General features: G+C 41.8%; 1 protein-coding gene across 1 annotated transcript; it reads left to right on the top strand.

The window, feature by feature from the left end:
* The first annotated feature begins 5,218 nt into the window (after positions 1-5,218).
* Positions 5,219-11,227, top strand: TMEM252 (transmembrane protein 252). The gene is made up of 2 exons (XM_007182237.3): positions 5,219-5,567; positions 8,741-11,227. Exons 1-2 carry the CDS (start codon positions 5,290-5,292, stop codon positions 8,976-8,978), a joined length of 516 nt encoding a protein of 171 aa, XP_007182299.1. The 5' UTR covers positions 5,219-5,289; the 3' UTR covers positions 8,979-11,227.
* The last annotated feature ends 447 nt before the right edge of the window (positions 11,228-11,674 follow it).

The raw sequence follows: 11,674 nt of genomic DNA, 5'->3' as shown, positions 1-11,674 counted from the left end.
CAATGGTGTGTTAGTTTCTGCTTTATAACAAAGTGAATCAGTTATACATATACATATGTTCCCATATCTCTTCCCTCTTGCATCTCCCTCCCTCCCACCCTCCCTACAAGGTGATATTTTTGGAGTTTGACTGGCTCTTTATTGGACTCTTTTAATTTTTCCCCAGTTCTGAGGATCTGGCCTGCTTTTTTTCCTCTCTATCATTACAACTGCTCTTCTGCTGGGGTTTCTGCCCCTTCAAGACTGATGAAGACCAGGAGGCTTCCTCTCAATGTTTGTGCTACTTTATTATCACACAAGCAAGCACACACCTTCTTTCATTTTTCACTTTTCAAAAATGTTTCCACTGCTAGTGATTGTGGGGAAAGAGGGCATACCACAGCACAAAGAAACAGGGAAACCACAAGTAATTAGGATTGTTTAAAACTACAAATCACTGGTTTTAGTTATCCTTGGTCATTTTTGAGGTATCAAAGGGGACTAATGCTCATAGAGCAGTGATGCATGTGGTTCAGAACTGAAGCAGAATCACAGTAAAAAAAAAAAAAAAATTTAATAATTTATATATTTAATCATAATAATAAACACAATCATGCAAAAATAACTTCCATGTAAATCCTTCACTAGTATGTCTCAAGAACCATGAAGGAGACACACAGTTCTTAGAAATACTTCATATTTCTTTCTTTCTTTTTTTAAAAAGTTAATTAGTTTATTTATTTTTGGCTGCGTTGGGTTTTTGTTGCTGCTTGCGGGCTTTCTCTAGTTGCGGCGAGCAGAGGCTACTCTTTGTAGAGGTGTGCAGGCTTCTCATTGCGGTGGCTTCTCTTGTTGTGGAGCTCGGGCTCTAGGTGCGCAGGCTTCAGTAGTTGTGACACGCGGGCTCAGTACTTGTGGCTCACAAGCTTAGTTGCTCTGCGGCATGTGGGATCTTCCCAGACTAGGGATCGAACTCATGTCCCCTGCATTGGCAGGCAGATTCGTAACCACTGCGCCACCAGGGAAGTCCTAATACTTCATATTTCTATACTGATTTTTGCCTCACCCCCCCTTTCTCATCTACTTTCTTCATATACTACAGCTTCTCCTATACTTCCTCCTTGGGGCCCCATCTCATCCCAGATAAACTCCTTAAATACTCTGAGCCCAGGGACTCACTCTTTATTTTATATAAATTTTATATAAAATAACTAAGATCTTCCACCCTTCTGCCATTTCCTGGATCTTGCTCTTTCCTATTCAATTTCTCACCAAAACAAAGAAGCAAAAAATCAACCACCACAACAAAATACACTGCTCTGGAATGACACACACCTCCTTAAAGGGTGTTGGAGAGGAAGAACCTATCTGACAAACTATAAGGCACTAGTTACCCTTTATTGGAACTGGAGGAGAGAAAACATAGAGATACTTCCTTACTCAGATATTCATGTGATCACAGGAACTAGGCCTGACCTGTCATAATGCCCAGCCTGACTAATCCTCAAGTTTTGGTTTAAAACAAAGAAGCCCAACCCTATGCGCGGGCAGTTCTCAATGAGAATGTTATCCCTCCTTACTCTAATACTTAATTGTAGCTCGGGGGCTCTACCATTTACCTGTTCTTGGGACCCAAGTGCTAGTGCAGACCTTTCAGTTGGAAATCCTGGGTCTTTCCCAGCTTTTTGGACTTACAGCAGTGATGATAGTAATAATAATGGTGAGGATGATTATAGCTGACTTTGATAGGGCACTTTCTATGTGCTCGGTACTGGGTAAACACATAAAACCAATTGTCTCCTCTGGTTTCCAAGTCCTAAAGAACTGTTTTAGTTACCCATTGTTGCCTAACAAATTGCCCCAAAACTTAGCAGCTTAAAACAGCACACACTTATCATCTCACAGTTTCTGTGGGTCTGGAATTTGGCCATGACTTAGCTGGGTCCTCGGTTTCAAGTTCTCTCAATCAAGGTGTTGCTTAGGGTCTGGTCATTTCAAGGCTCAACTGGGCAAGGCTTTCATGTCATTGGCAGGATGCAGTTCCTCACTGGCTGGGGGACTAAGAGCCTCAGTTCTTTACTGACTGTCGGCCAGTAGCTGCCTTGTCACGTGGGCTTCTCCAATATGGTGGCTTCCTTCTTCAAAGAGCGCAAGCCATGAGGGCAATAGAGAGAGTCTGGTAGCAAGACAGAGGTCACAGTCTTTTGTAACCTAATCACAGAAGTAGCATCCCATCACCTTTGCCATATTCTATTGGTTGGAGTCAGGTCATTATGTCCAGCCCACAGTCAAGAGGACATGGATAGCAGGAGGGAGGGATCTCCAGGGGTCATTTTAGAAATCTGTCAACCTCAAGACCAATTGGATCCAAGAACTCCTCTGTAAGTTTAACTGAAAGTGCTCAAAGAATTGCACATTGAGGGATGTACAACATTCTTTATGCTAATAATAAATATATTGGACAAAGGATTAATCTCCAAAATATACAAACAGCTCATGGAGCTCAATATCAAAAAGACAAGCAATCCAGTTAAAAAATGGGCAGAAGGCCTAAATAGACATTTCACCAAGGAAGATATACAGATGGCCAAGAGGCACATGAAAAGATACTCAACATCACTAATTATTAGAGAAATGCAAATCAAAACTACAACGAGGTAACACCTTATACCAGTCAGAATGGCCATTATCAAAAAAACTAGAAACAATAAATCCTGAAAAGGGTGCGGTGAAAAGGGAACCCTCCTGCATTGCTGCTGGGAACATATATTGATATAACCACTATGGAAAACAATATGGAGGTTCCTTAGAAAACTAAAAATAGAACTACCATATGACCCAGCAATCCCACTACTGGGCATATACCCTGAGAAGACCATAATTCAAAAAGAGACATGTACCACAGTGTTCATTGCAGCACTATTTACAATAGCCAGGACACAGAACCAACCTAAATGTCCATCAACAGATGAATGGATAAAGAAGATGTGGCACATATATACAATGGAATATTACTCAGCCATAAAAAGAAATGAAATTGAGTTATTTGTAATGAGGTGGATGGACCTAGAGTCTGTCCTACAGAGTGAAGTAAGTCAGAAAGAGAAAAACAAATACCATATGCTAACGCATATATATGGAATCTAAAAAAAAAAAAAAACAATGGTACTGATGAACCTAGTGGCAGGGCAGGAATTAAGATGTAGACATAGAGGATGGACTTGAGGACACGGAGTGTGAGGGAGAAGCTGGGGCGAAGTCAGAGTAGCATCGACATATATACACTATACCGAATGTAAAATAGTTAGCTAGTGGGAAGCAGCAGCATAGCACAGGGAGATCAGCTTGGTGCTTTGCGATGACCTAGACAGGTGGGATAGGCAGGATGGGAGGGAGACTCAAGAGGGAAGGGATATGGGGACATATGTATGCATATGGCTGGTTCACTTTGTTGTACAACAGAAACTAACACAATATTGTGAAGCAATTATACTCCAATAAAGATCTATTTAAAAATTAAAAAATAAACATATATATAAATTGGCATGTTAGATACTGGAAGTAAACATACATTTGATTAAAATTTTGAATATGGCAAAAAAAAGAAACAATTGGAGAAAAAGGGAGAAGGGGTTGCTTTAAGGCTACAAGGATAATATCAAGATTAGAAGATGAAAGTAGGTGAGGATAAGGATTGAAGCTAATAAAAATAGAGGTTACGAGGTGAAATGAGGAAGGACTGTATATTATTTTTTATCCGGTGACTTTCTCTCTTTCTCCTAGCCCATAACATGAAAGTAGAGCTGAGGAGGTGGTGGGTATGAGGCTAAAGGGTGTACATGGAACTTCTACTAGGGCACTGCACAAAGAACTGCTTTTTCCATTGGGATAGTAAATGGAAAAGAATAGTAATGCAGTAGTGGAGTATCAAAGAGGAACTGAAGATAACCTTTCTGGACAAAAGTGATCCAGAGTCCCTCTGGGAGGAGACTTTTGGCAGGGACGTGTCAAAGCATCAAATAAAAAAGGGAGGAATCAGGGCATGAACCTGCTCTGGAGTCGGGTGTCTAAACCAAAGACAGACAAGATGGAAGAAACGAATTCCAAACAGAAAACAGAAGGCTGGTTCTGGAAAGATTTTTTAAGGCAGTGCTACATAGAGCAATGGTACAGAGGAGAGGACAGGGAAAAATTTTTAGCAGCATCTACCAAAACAAATTTCATTTAATATGTATTTTGTGAGGGAAAAAATTGTAGGACTTTTCAGAGCCTTCAATATTTTAGTGCGCTCTGTGAAACCCTAAGATATGTTGGGGGGAGGGTAAGGATTGAACAGGCAGCACTTCTCATACGTATTTGTTTTTCATGGAGGCGGAAACATGCTACACATGTTTAGGGAATGCTCTTTTATCAAATACCTGTGGCCTTTTTGAGAGCAGGAACGGTGAGATCTGGTTTAAATACTTCTACTGAGCCAAGTATGGTGGCCAGTGGTTGAGCAAATAAGCAAAAAAATTTATCTAACACCTATGTATGAACAAGAAATGACCCTAGGATTATTTCAACATTCGGGCCCGGACAATGGGAAAGATACAAAATCAGACTCAGAGCTGAAGTCACCAGATTATTGCCATTTACAACCATCCTCCGAAATCCCCTCACATTCCTGAAGATCTGTCGATTACAATCCTTCTCGATAGCACTTTCTTCCCCCTCCTGCTGACACTCCTCTTTGAATCAGGGAGTTCACCCCCGGGGCTTTTTTCTTGGAATCTTTCCAACATTATAATGTGAGGGCAATAAAGGGAGATTCACTGAGAGAAGCAAGACAAATATGGTAAGAGCCTTAAAAATTATCTTTTTAGGACAGAAAAAGGAAGAAGCAATTAGGAAAGGACTCCCTGCCAAACCACAAAGAAAAGAGTTCAGCAAGGAATGCTAATTTCTCTAGCATTAGTTTGGAATCACCTGCGATGGGAATCAAGAGACCTTTTTAATCAAAGGAAGGGAGACCTTCCCTCAGATAACTGGGGTCAGCCTAGGGTCCCATTCAGCTCAGAAGAGCAAGAGAGCTATGCCACTCCTTCCTGCAGTACACAATGCTGTGTTTTTAGGTTAATCATCCAAGGATATTACAGTTACTTTCAATGGTTAATGAATAGCTTCTAAGTGCCTGCTTCATTTAATTGTCCAAAGGCCAGTTGGTCCCAGAGCTTATAAAGCTGAGAGCTGGCTAATGAGAGCATTCTCTCTGAGCAGGGGAAGCAGGGGGGTGGCAGGGTCAGTGAGCTGGGTTCCAAAGGAGCAGGGATGCAGAACAGAACCTGTCTAGTTCTCTGTGCCTTTGCCCTCCTGACGGGCTTCCTGATGATCTGCCTGGGGGCCTTCTTCATTTCCTCGGGCTCCCTGTTCAACTGCCAGGGGAACCTGATCCTGGCCTATTTGCTTCTGCCTCTGGGGTTTGTGATCCTCCTGAGTGGAATTTTTTGGAGCACCTACCACCAGGCCAGTGAAAGCAAAGGGGTGTTCAGCCGTGTGTTCAGACAGTACGGTGCTCAGGGGGCCCTGCCCCTGGCCACAGTGGACAGGTACGTGCTGAGAAGCCAGAGGACTGGGGAGCACGGAGGTGGGGCTGAGTTCCGGAAAAGGTCAATGACTTCTAATCCACTGGGGAGCAACTTACACGTCCCATGGGGCTATGTGTCTACAACTGAAGCTTTATTGTCAGGGAATTACTCTGGGATTAGACATTAGGAAGAATGGTGCTGCCTCTGGGGAAAACTATGAAGTAGAGGGAATTTATGCCAGAGAATAACCACCCTTCTCCCATCACCACTGAAAAACCCACCAAAGCCAATTTAAGAGGTCAAACTCATTTTCTTTTGTTGTATCACGGGAGCTGTCCTTAGAGGCAGGTGATGGTTAGTTATTCCTCATAACCTGGCTACCAGGTTGTAAGGAAAGCAAGTCCCAGACCAAATTCTGTCACACAACAAATGAGCAAGCAAGCATAAAATCAGCTCTATAATCTCTTCATGAACTCAGTGAAGTCCCAGCTTTCTGTACTCTTAGGTGTTCGGATCACACATTGCATGAAAGATTTCGCTGAGACAAGGCACTCATATTCCAGAGGTAATAATTGGTTAACCTTACTACCTCATACCCATTAGGATGGCTATTATCAAATAAGCAGAAAACAACAAGGTTAGCAAGGATGTAGAAAAACTGGGAAACTTGTGCACTGCTGGTGGGAATACAAAATAGTGCAGCTGCTCTGTGGTATGGAGGATCCTCAAAACATTAAATATAGAAGTACCACTTGATCTAGCAATTTCACTTCTGGGTATATAGACAAAAATCATTGAAGGCAGGGACTTGAACAGATATTTGTACACCAATGTTCATAGCAGCATCCTTCACAATAGCCAAAAGGTGGAAACAACCCATAGATCCAACAGTGGATGAATGGATAAACAAAATATGGTACGTACAAAAGAGTGAATATTATTCATCCTTAAAAAGAAAGGAAATACTGATGCAGCTATAACATGAAAGAACCTTGAAGACATTACGCTAAGTGAAATAGGCCAGAAATAAGCCCAAAAGACAAATATTATATGATTCCACTTATATGAGGTACCTAGAGCAGTCAGATTCATAGACAGAATGTACAGCAGTGGTTACCAGGTGCCGGGGGAGGTGGGAATGGAGAGTTACTGTTTAATGAGTACAGAGTTTCAGTCTGGAATGATGAAAAAGTTCTGAAGATGAATAATGGTGATGGCTGCAAAACAATGTGAATGTATTTAATACCATTGAACTGTACACTTAAAATAGCTAAAGTGGTAAATTTTATGTTATATGTACTTTACCACAATAAAAAATTTTCAGTTAACCTTATGGTAAGTATCAGACAACCAAAAATCTACTAATTTTTGGCTGAACACGGAATCATTTAGGGATAAAACCTCAGGCATCATCCTTAAGGTACAGTCTGCAAGACTTCATAAATTCTTTTGTTCTCTTCATCTAAGATACTGGGTCGGCCAAAAAGTTTGTTCAGGTTTTTCTGTAACATCTTATGGAAAACCCCGTACGAACTTTTTGGCCAAACAATATTTTAGCTACTCCATGTACCTTGAATATAAGTGATTTTTATCCATGACAGTTGATTTTTGACATGATTATGCTAATTAATAAGATACTAATTACAATGACCAAAACCCATTTCCAATGTTTATTATACTAACTGCAAGGTCTCTGGGTTTGATAAAAAATTAAAGATAACTGAAGTGATTGTAGAAGATGCTTCTAGAGTGATGGTTTTCTTTCTTTTTTTTTTGGTATAAATGTTAGATGATTGCCTCCAGAGTGTGAATTCCTGATAAGAGTAACTGATTGCCTTTAGGATGTAGCTTAATTTACTAACACATGCATAATATTGTACTGTCTGTGCTGAAATACTTTAAACTATGGTATCACGACACCTCCCTTTTACTGCCTCTTTCTGCTGCATCTAATAGATGCCCAGCCCACTCAGAATGGCTAGTAAGTCAGTAAATGGTAAGTTACGTTTCTCAGAAGTATTTGCATTCTAAATGGGTATCCAGAGGGGTCTGCAATGGTGGAATTCAGGACCCTGGGGATGTGAAGCAGTGTGGGGGGGCTGGGGGTTGGGAGAAGTGGATGGGACATGGGGGCAGGCAGCAGTCATCCCGGAGCCTCTCAAATCACTCCAGGGAACAGCTCAACTTTCTGTCTTCAGTGCCTTTACACATGTGCCCCATGGCACAGCCTTGGCTATTCTGAGTGAAGGCTGAGATGTATGCTGTACAGTAGATAGCTCCTTCAGCTCTTTGGTTTTGGGCCTGGTAACGTTGGAATGGAGCTGTGGCTACAAATGGCAGTCCCCGTTCTGTCGTGGTTACACACCACACACACTCCCTGTAGGCACTGGAACGATTCACTCTATAAATACACGACTAAGTCAAGCTCACCCTCTCTCTCCTTCACCTCCACGCCACCCCCAATCCCATTCACGATGGAGAAGCCAGAGGATTTAGCAATTAGCAACACTGGGCAAGATTACCAATGAGTACATCAGCTCTGGCATGAATGGCTCCTTTAGCCATTGGCCTGTTGGCATGGAAAGGGCCACTACTGAAATCTACATAAAGTTGTCAGTTGAAATAGTTTGAGAACTAAGTATGGCGGCGGGAGGAGGGGCGGACTAGCTGATTGAAAGAGTGATAGGAAAGAGAGAAGCATCTGATAGAGTTCAGGAATCTTCATGGAGCTGGTTTTCATTCACCATTTTGTTGGCTGTGAGGATCTGAGACAGTGAGTGCAATCGAGTAGAAGATGATGTGTGTGAATGGGGACAAAGATGTGAATAAACTAAATAACTGGATAGAGAGATGCTCTACAGTCAAGGCCCCCATGTCCCCTACCCCTGATAAGGATCTCACACTGAAAGTCCCTGGTTCCAACGAGTAAGAGAGAGGGAATAGTTTGGAATAACCCAATGGGAAAAATATGAGTATAGAGGCACACATCCAACGGCTGATAAAGAGGGTTTTGCTGGAAGAGCAGCACATTTTTAAAAAACTGGTGATGCCAGGGAAGAAGAACATCTGTTTCAAAATCAATGTTTCTTAACAGTTTAACTTCACACAATGTGATTTGAGAGAGGCAGACATATGCCTCTTTGGCATGAACCATTTAAATAACACATGTATGTTTGTGGCATTTTGTCCCCCAGGCCAGATTTTTACCCTCCTGCTTATGAAGAGAGTCTTGATGCTGAAAAGCAAGCCTGTCCTGCAGAGCAAGAGAGCTCGGGTGTTCCTCCACCTCCGTATACAGAGACGGGCCTCGAATTTGCGGATGAAGGCGATGCCCACCCAGAGGCCCCACCATCCTATGACGAGTCTGTAGCAGACACGGTGGAGGCAGCAGCGCCACTGCAGGATGCTCAAAGGCAAAACCAAGAGTGCTGAAGCAGGGGAAGCTCTCCAGCCCTCATGACGCACCCTCATGGGATGCAGCTGCTAATAATAAACACAGGCAGGGACTGTGGGAGGAAAAGCCACATCAGTGGTCCCACATGAGAGTTTGCAGAGGGGATGCTGCGTGTGACAGCAATGCAATTCTGCACATGTGCTTGGCCTGCAAGGGCAGAGTGGAGCCCTGGAAGGGTGTGGTCAGCACCAGGCAAACGTTTCAAAGGATCCCAACCCAGGTGAACTTCTGGACTGCAAAAGTGTTGTGAGAGCTCTGCTCCACAGAGAGCTTTTCTGCTCTCTCTCAACTCCTCTCCCATCACCTAGACCCCCAAAAGGGAGGAATAGGTGCTGCTTGGACACCACGTGCCTTCATGTACTGCATTACCAATAATCACAAAGGGAAAGCATGCTGGCAATGAAGGGTCACTATCGTTTAAATTGTGGGTTCTGCTGGCTGGCTTTGAAGTTATCCTCATTTACTATATTACCAGAGTGACACAGTAATGCACACTGTAAGAGATTTGCCTCTGGAACCCATGAATGTTATTTTGAATGACTTTATCTTAAGTATGTGTATTTTATTTCTATGTGAAAGGAAAGTGACTTCAATATTTGCTTTCAAAATGGTTCAAGTACAAAATCTTAAATGAGTATTTTAAGAATGGGATGGTTGTACAAGCGTATATGATAAGATTTCTTAGAGACTCAAGTTGAGCAAAGAGAATACTTAAAAATTCATAATACACAAGATTCAGGAAAAAAAGAATTTGTACTAGCCATAGGTTGTATTAATACAGAATTGGACATAAATCTTGAAAAGTTTTAAAATACACATATATTTCAGTGAACCCCCCTGTAAAGCTCTAGGATTTGAAAGAAAGGAGACTATATTGTAGTATCTTAATCATTAACAGAAAATTCTTTGTGTCTCAAGATACAGATCCAGGCACTTTTTAGACTTAGGACATTTATTTTAAAGCCCAGTGATTCCTCTTCAGCTTCACTATATCTTATTATAAGTTTTAATACAAGAGGACAAATCAGGTGGCAGAATGGTGGGAGGAGATGCAGCCTGATGCTTTAGAGCTTGAGCAAGAAAATTCATCTCTCTGGGCCTCAGTTTCCTCCCCAATCAAGTGAGGACTTCATGTTGGGATTAATATCTAACAATCGGGGAATGCCTTTTATATCGCAGGCACTGTTACGAACTTTTTACTCTTTTTATTTAGCCCTCATTATAGCCTTCAGAGATAAGTGCTATGGTTATTCCCATTTTACAGATGCGTAAATCGAGACTTTGAGAAGTTAAGAAACCTTTCCAACAACATACAGTTATTTCCAGGAGGGTGATGAAAGGTTCCTAGAGGGGCATGGGAAGACATATTGACTTCACACTTTTGTGCTAGGTTGTGCTAATCCTGTCCTACTTCCTCCTCCCAGGGAACAGTTTGGACTTGTCTCCCACTTGAGGAAGTTGGCCCTAACAGGAAGTGGAGCCCCAGGGTTGCAGCATTATCTTAAAGAGAGGCAGCAAAGGTTGCTTTAGGGTTAACAGTCTGGCTTCTCTTTTAAAATGTAAATAAGCCCTCGGTTTTCTGCCTAGGAGCTTGGCCCTCACCTCCTGCTGTAATTTCCTTTCATCTGATTCTTATACTGATGATGAAAGATGGTTCCTAATGATAACAGACAGCCTTGGTGAAGGGGCACAGGAGGGCTTTGGACAGCGGTGAGAAGAATGGAGAGCTTTCAAGAGGATAAGGGTTGTAGAGATGGGATGGGGCCTCCGTAGCCTCCTCTTCCCTGTTATTGCTGAGTGCTCAGATGAAGCATGTCCTGACAAATACACAGGAAGCCAAAAAAGGAAATCCTGGTTCCTTTACACAAAGCAGGACTTTGGGCATCTGTGATTTGAATCCTTGACATCAAGAACATAACTGGACATGAAGGTCACTCATGGTTGTCCAACAGGAAGGCGGTCATTTATTAGCAAGGCGATTTATTATTTCTCTCTTGTCATCTCTTTCTATTCCTCTACTGAGATGGTTATGCTGAAATTTTCCTCGAGGTCTGAGCACATTCACTGACCTGAACAAGCTCTATAACTGGGCTATTGTCCAGAGTTTGAATTTGTAATAGATGGTTTTTCCAACTACTGGTAGTCATGTGAGACAAATGTAATTTTGGTTTACATAAGAAAATTGTTTTAATCTCTTTCCTGCAATAAATTTTGTACTTAAACTTTCCCCTTTTTTGCTGTTTTGTATCAGAAAAAAAATCAATAGAGCGTAAGTCAAAATTTTATTCTCCATGTGGAACACAGCAACAAGATGAGTTAATCTTTTTGCAAAGCCTAACATCATTGAACATCAACTACTGAGTCAGAAAATGAGCCATGTGCCTTTCATAAAGAAATACGACTAATAGGCATTTATTGCCTTTTTTTTTTTTTTTTAAAAACAAATGTACTCTGAAGCAAGCATCAGAAACATGGTTATTACCCACAACAAATCCTGCCTTTGAGAGGCCTACCAATTAAAACCCACTGGGCGAGTCAGACAAAAGAGTCCTGTTGGCCACAGATTGGGAGAAAATATTTGCAAATGATGTGACCGACAAGGGATTAGTCTCCAAAATCTACAAACAGCTCATGTGGCTTAATATCATCAAAACAAACAACCCAGTCAAAAAAT

Source organism: Balaenoptera acutorostrata, chromosome 6, assembly GCF_949987535.1.
Source record: "Balaenoptera acutorostrata chromosome 6, mBalAcu1.1, whole genome shotgun sequence".
NCBI lineage: Eukaryota > Metazoa > Chordata > Mammalia > Artiodactyla > Balaenopteridae > Balaenoptera > Balaenoptera acutorostrata.
This window is presented reverse-complemented; position numbering and strand designations above follow the sequence as displayed.